Genomic DNA, 7,314 nt, shown 5'->3' on the forward strand with positions numbered 1-7,314 from the left:
CACTTTGACTTTAGTGTGTGAGTGTAATATTTTCTTTCAGATAAAAAAAAAATATAGCCCCGGGTATGGACATATCAGATAATTACCCTCGCAGTTGAGCATACAGTACAATGCAGATTAGGAACAGCGGATGAAAGGTACCACATAACTGATTAACTGGCTAATCCGCATAAATAGTGGCAGGTTTGTTCAAAAGGAGAAGAGTGAAGAGACCTCCACATGCCAGGTATGTCGGTTTGAATATAGTGTTCTCACTAAATAAACACACAATTTAAGTTAAAAAAAAATGCGCAAATGTAAATAAAACATCTTAAAATGGGAAGAAAGTTTAATTTTATTTTTTCCCATCAATCTCCTGTTTTTCGACGCTTTAGATGATGGACAGGGTCACAATTCCAGAGCTGTGTTTGAAGTTTGCAGAGAAGAGTTGGGCTGACACTTTTCAGCTTGTCCGAAGGTGTATGGTGAGGCAGACTTCATTAAATAAAAATGAAAATGCCTCTACTCAAATGGTCTATTTGAATCATTTTAGTTGTACGGTTTTTTGTTGTTTTTTTTTTTAAATCTCGTCTTACGCAAAAGAGATTACTCATTTTATTTCTAATTTAAACTAAGACACCCTCCTTTGTTTTGTTTGGGGTTTAAAGGGGGTATGTTGCGTTATGTGGCTGGTTAGTGCATGGCTCTGCTAATATGATAATGTGGTGTGAACTGGTGTGGCTATCCACTCAGAATGAGATCATTCATCCTGGAACACACACGGCTTTGTTTTTTTTGATCAGCGATCCTTTTTTTTTCTTCTTCTTCTTCTCTTTTTTTGCATTGACTGGTATCACTTAACCTACTTGGATTTACTTATCAAGCACCTGGTACAGTGTATGGAGTAAAGCCTTCAAATCAAAACAAAGTAGTTTGACTGTGGGTTGTTGGTTATCTTTATGGCATTGGCTTTGATTCCACTTTTTAACAGCATCCCTTTTGGCCAGACATGCACTACTGCTGGCTTAATTAATTTTCCTTTGCACTATTTATTGATTCTTAAATAGAGGATGTCCCTCTTGTACATGTATATTATTTGGTTAGAGGTTTGAGAGTTCAAGCACTGACATGAGGCAAACGGGCTGTACTCTGTGCAGTCACTATTATTATTGTTCTATCTGTATGCTGGGCCTCTGTGAGAAGAGAGGGTTGGTTAGTTTTCTTTAGATTTGTCATGGGTGGAGCAGCAGGGTAGATAATACTTTTGGATTAATGTGGAGTGGAGCTTGGCAGTGGTCAGTCTCTGGAGTGTGTTGAAGAAATGTGATTTCTTGGTGGTCTGAAGTGATGTGTGGTCCAAAGGGATAAGGCATCTGGGGCTAGTTATCAATTTCTCTTCCAGCAGTGATCTTAAAGAGAACTTGTGAAGAAGTGGGGTTCTTCTTCTTCAAAAAAAATTAAGTACAATAATTTCAAACTCCTAGTTCCAAAACATTTGTTTCATTAAACACACACATCCCAGTATGAAAAGCATGCAAATGTCAGTGTTTTCCTTGAGATGGTGTCATGCAGTTTGTGTTGCATGGTGAGATGGGCAGACAGGACCAAAGGCTGTTTGCACAAGACTTTGCTTTTGCCATACAAACAGTCCATTGTTGTTTTCTTTGTCTCTCGCCTTTGTTCCTATAATAGGAGAAATCCAGAGATGAATCCAGATCCCGTAAGCCACTGGAAAGATCCCTGGAAAAACTCCAGGAAGAATCAAACGGTATGTGAGTAACATGTGTTTTTATTTATTTATTTATTTTTTTGAAGTATTTTTACTTTACGTAAGTAAAATGAATCTCGTTATGTTTCAGTGTGCACCATCAACACCACAAAGCTCCGCCTAGAGATTATCGCAAAACAACAAGGGTATAAAACTGACCTCCATGGCTTTGTTTTTGCTTTTTAGACTCATATCTTTCCTCATCTGTTTTTCTATTAATCTACTGTGATGACACCTTGTTATCCATATGAATCTTTTCTCCCAAGGATGAGTTTTCATTTTGCTGAGGCCACGTGCTATTTATCAGCTGATTTATTCTACGTTGAGGTATTGTTGTTGCCGTGTGGTGAAGTGGAGGAGGTGAAGGTGGTCCCTCACGGAGAATCCCCTGTTGTAAGTGGACTGTGCTGTTTCCAGCAAGTCATTAGAACTTCTCACCTTTTGCTAATCATGCTGATAAAATAAAACTGTCTCTTAGCCCAGTGAATCCCTGCTTCAGCTGCTAAGGTAAGGGAATGGATTGCTTTTAAATTTACATTTTTCTTGCAGTAAGCAGTGCCATTATCCACTAAATTTTTTTAAGAGCATAATGACAGCACTAATGGTTTTAGCTCTATTTGCTGATTGTGCTGCTTTCTGGGTGCACAGGTCCAAAAACTTTGCCGCCTTCTCCCTGAAGTTACAAGGCCTCTTTGCCCAGTACAACATCCCTGGAGACAAGTGCCTACCTCAGCTTATCAAATATTCTTTAGCTCTTATAAATCTGAGGCTCTTGTGATCATTTAGCCATGTGTTCCCTTTTTTCTTTTCCAGTGAAATTAAATTTAAATTGTTGGCATCTCTACAGTGCCTTGGGAAAGACTTATGGAAAATCGCTCATTTGCCAAGGTGTGTGACAAAGCAACAACTTTCCAAAAGTCTGTCTGCTTAAAACAAAATGAATTCCTGTTCAGTGCTTCAATTTAAATTTCATAAACCAAAACGCATGTATATAAAATGATCAGGAGAGTAAATAATTGTAGCTCTTCATATAAACTGCAGGTTTTTTTGTTTGTATTTTTTCCTCTTTTCAGGGAACAAAAGTATTTTGACCCTGAAATGGACTTGATAAACAATGGCAGGATAGGGGATTTAATCATGGGAAAAGAAGGTATAGTTACACTTGTATATTGAATTGGTTGTATTTAAATTATGCAAATTAAATTCTAGATCAAGAGTGTCAAATATAAGGTGCGGGGGCCAGAATTGGCCCAGTAATGACTCCAATCTGGCCCACTGGACGGCTTTGGAAAATGTGAAAGATGTAAAACTTTATTTTCACAAGTTTTACAACTTTCCTTCTGATAAACACCTCCCCCACAGTCAACCACACCACACAAAGTAATAGATAAACAATTAGGTGATGTAAAAGTTTTCACTGTCTATTATAGAAAAGTCATTAAAATTGAAGTTAAATGTATTTACACTGACAGAAAGGGAAGTGTCACTGGTCTGGCCTAATTAAGAGGAAACTAGGCTGAATTTGGCTCATGGTGTAAAATGAGTTTGACATCCCTGTTCTAGATTGTCCTTTCACCATGCGGTTCTTTATTCCTCCAACCAATGGAACAAAAACTTTGGTGTCAGGTAAGCTTCTGAGTTAAAAACGTGATAAATTGCGTTCTCTTTCATTCAGTTCATTCAATACAGGTGTCATCGGAGATGTTAAAAGTAATAGATTTTCCTCAAATGACAGACTTGAATCCAGTTGTTCAAGCTGCCCAGGTTACTGTAGTTGTCAGCAATGTGACCCACAAGCTTCAGATGGCATCTGTGGTCCCTCAGCCTCCCCAGCTGGATCCTCAGGGGTATCTGCCTGCTTTCTGATTTTTAATCTCTCACCCAGCGGGACACGTTTCATTTTCCATTTATGAGTGAGTCTGACTGTCACTAGCGTTGGTGTTAATGGAGTACAATTGTGTCCTGGAGCAGTTATCCTGTGTTTGTTCCGCTGAATGAGGTGCCAAATGAAATGCTGCCTGCCTGTTTCCTGCTTAAACTGCAGCCAGCTATGCCCGTGATGCCGTCTTTTGTAAAGAAGCTCAGCCAAATTACAGGTCAGGGAGGCTTTCATGAGTATTTTGTGAAATGGACATGAAACAAAAAGCCTGCTCATTACTGCTGCTCTGTCTCCGATTATTTCCTACATGTGACTGTACCAGATGTTGACCTGCAGTGGGCACCCCTACCCAAGCTTCTCATGAGAGATTCATTAAGCGCAAACAGCTCCTGGGAGATGACATGCGAAAGCAACATGATTTTTACAGTGGTATGAGGATACTATTTATTATAAGTGGAAAAGGTAAAAGAGGGGTTAGTATTTAATATGTAATTTATGCATTTAAAAAAAAAAAAAAAAAAGATCAATGTTTATTCATCTAGACTCTTCCTGGTGGTGTGATGCATAGTTATGTTTTCCCTGGAGCTGCATGGGATGTGCCTGCCCACAGGGGGGCTGTGGTGGACAGTGTTCCCTTCACCCACCCTGGTCATGTCCCAGCCCTGCTGGAGCTGCTGCGCCACCAGTGTGCCATTAACACCCTGCTGAGGAGCTGTTTCATATTTCACTGTGCCAGTCCAGGTAGGAGTGTTTTTACATTACAAAACCGGTCGACACAGAGATGGTGTAAAGTGGGCAGCAAACATTGTTGTGCTTAAAATATGTAACGCTTCATTTATGCATCTTACCAGGTTCAGTTTGTGGCCTGCATTTTGAAGTCCTTCCAGAGTCTGACAGCAGCTTTTCTGTGACCTTCCAGCCACCTGACGCTGACTCCCTGGGTGTTTGTGAGCATTAAGTTCATTTCAAATTTGGGAAAAAATTAGCTGTTTTAAAAGTTTATCCTTTTTAATATATCTATTTTTTTTTTTTTTACCTATATGCAATAATCAAATGCATATAGGCATAAAGACATGGTCAAGACAACCTGCTGAAGCTCAAACTGAACATCAGAATGGGGAAGAAATATGGTTTAAGTGACTTTTCATTTGGCATGGTAGTACCAATTGGGCTGGTCTGAGTATAAACTGCTGATCTACTGGGAGTTTTTGACATCACCACAGTCAGAATCATGTTTATGGCCAAGTTTGTACACAAATAAGGAAATTTGTCTTGGTGTCAGGGTGCAAAATCTCTAAGTTTTGCAGAGGATGGTCTGGGAAAAGACTGCAGTGAGTGGAAATTCTCTGGGTGAAAACACCTTGTTGAGGTCAGAGGAGAATAGCCAGAGTGGTTTGAACTGATAGGAAAACAATGGTAGCTCAAATAGCCAGTTGTTGCAACCAAGATATGCAGAAGTGCATCTCTGAATGCAGAACACCTTGAAGCAGGTGGGCTACAGTAGCAGATGACGCATCGGGTGCTGCTCCTGTCAGTTATGAACCGAAAGCTAAAGTTGCACAATCTCATCAAATTTGGACAATGGAAGATTGTAAAAACATTGCCTGGCCTGAGTTTGCCTGGTCTATTTTTTTCTGTGACATTCAGATGGTAGGGTTAGAAAACAACAACTTGAAAGCATGGCTCTGATTTCCAGTTTCAGGGTGGTGGGGGTGGTAGTGGAGTAGTGAAGGAGATTTTCTTGACACACTGTGGTCCCCTTAGAATCATTTAAATGTCACAGCCTTCTTGAGTGTTGCTGCTAGCAATGTCCACCAGTGTACCCATGACTCCTTCCAGCAGGACGAAGTGTCATGCCACAAAGTACAAGTAATCTCAGCCTGGTTTCTTGAACGTCATCATATTTCCTGCAGGGTTCGTTTTTTGGCTATAAACATGGTGGTAGATGGGCAAATTAAGTAAAAAAAAAAACCTGGTTGTAATATCAGTTTGGGAAAATGAACAAGTTAAAGGAATGTGGTGTGTAATTTAAACTGATTTGTGCCCACAGTGCTGGTGAATGTACCGAAACCTCACCAGATTACCTGCAGCTTATTTGGAGCAAATACACGTGATCCTTCCATTAATGAATACCTCTCCTCTGTCATCATGAGGTATGTTTTCTGTCTTTAAGAACCATGCTTACATGCAGATGTTGGTGTAAATGTGATTATTATTTACTCACTCAAGTGTGTGTAACAATGTACAGAAATTCTGCATTATGAAGATCTGTGTGCAGCAGAGTAACTGAATGTAGTTTATTATGCTGATTCATTCATCAGCTACCTGAACAGTGTCTAAACTTTACAGCTTTAACTAGCATAACAAATGTGAGCACATGATTACATGGTAGAATTACAGTAACTCTTTCTCAACCACTAGTACTCATCCTACATTTACAAACATGCTACACACGCCAACAAAAAAGATGCTCTTAATTAAGAGGTTAAACTGTGTGTTCAACACAATGCTTGGCTAACATACCAGCAGCTTCCTTGCTGTTTGTGTTACAACTATAGATTAAACTCTCTTCAGTATGTGTCTTCATCACATTCTCCCGATTCCTCTGCGTTTACATTCTCCCACCGAGCTGCGGCACTTAACCTTTACAGCACCTGTGTCCCACTGACGTCTCTACTAACACATTGTGACCTTGCACATTTATTTACCTGTGATTTGCTTTCTGTTTAAAGTTCCTGCATGTTTTATTAAGAATATAGATATCTGGTAGCAGACTGTTTCAACAACTGGGTTGTAAGAGGAGGGGATTTGTCTTGTTGCCGTACTGAATTTTAGCTCCACTCCTTCTAGGAACTTTCAGTTGTTTTGTTTTTCTCCACTCAGCTGTATGTCCATCCCTGAGACAATGAGGATGCTATACAACAAGCTCGAGGACATCACCTCTGTCCCACTTTCTCCCAGCTGCTCGGCCACCACAGAGACTGAAAATGACCATTCAGCTCCCTCGAGTACAGCTGTGGCCGACACCAGCAGAGCTTTGGCCACTTTCTCCCAAAGTGCAGCTATGCCGAAGGACGGCTTCAGTGTTGCTGATTTAGCACGTTCTGCCCTGACTGTAGCCAAATCTGAATCTATTCTTGAAATAAATTAAAGTCCCTCTGCCTCCTCTTACCCACCACCCCTTGTAGACACGTTTCAACACAGGGTGGACAACAGGCACAGCTGATCTAAACGTGCATCCACAGCCTTTATGAAAACTCTCACGGGTTAAATCAGCCATAAATATGGACCAGAATAACTGGTATTTGTTTTCCGTTATCAGTTAGAGATGCTAATGTGTAACTGCAGAAGGCTGTGTTTGAGTAATTCAGAGTTCATAATCGCATCCATCTCCTGCAGGATGCTTAAATGTCACTTACTATGCATTCCAGCGTGGCAGAGATTACTGGCTGTAAAGATCTGAGGTCTGACATCTGACCTCAGACAGCCAAGAGCCCAGTTGATTGGTACCATGTGAGCCAATCAAACATTGTTAAAGTACATAATGCACTCTTGATGTTTTGTAAGACTCCACACATTTAAAAAATAAAAATAAAGAAAAAATAGCTTTGGTGTAGCATATGATTCAGCTCTCAAATGCATTCTCTCTAAACCACAATTTAGTTTTTGCTTCTTTTTTTTTCTTCTT

At 40.1% G+C, this 7,314-nt stretch overlaps 1 protein-coding gene across 1 annotated transcript; it reads left to right on the top strand.

Moving 5' to 3' along the window:
* Positions 1–169: 169 nt before the first annotated feature.
* On the top strand, positions 170–6,777 carry med1l (mediator complex subunit 1-like). Its single transcript, XM_085362092.1, has 17 exons — positions 170–226; positions 375–464; positions 1,672–1,747; positions 1,839–1,893; positions 2,014–2,140; positions 2,226–2,254; positions 2,396–2,467; positions 2,561–2,635; positions 2,821–2,897; positions 3,311–3,373; positions 3,483–3,594; positions 3,719–3,843; positions 3,949–4,055; positions 4,169–4,367; positions 4,478–4,573; positions 5,677–5,779; positions 6,510–6,777. Exons 2-17 carry the CDS (start codon positions 375–377, stop codon positions 6,775–6,777), a joined length of 1,674 nt encoding a protein of 557 aa, XP_085218218.1. The 5' UTR covers positions 170–226.
* Positions 6,778–7,314: the final 537 nt, after the last annotated feature.

This window comes from Diplotaxodon limnothrissa, linkage group LG9 (assembly GCF_057381915.1).
Source record: "Diplotaxodon limnothrissa isolate DT_005_m linkage group LG9, D_limnothrissa_male_GT1.1, whole genome shotgun sequence".
NCBI lineage: Eukaryota > Metazoa > Chordata > Actinopteri > Cichliformes > Cichlidae > Diplotaxodon > Diplotaxodon limnothrissa.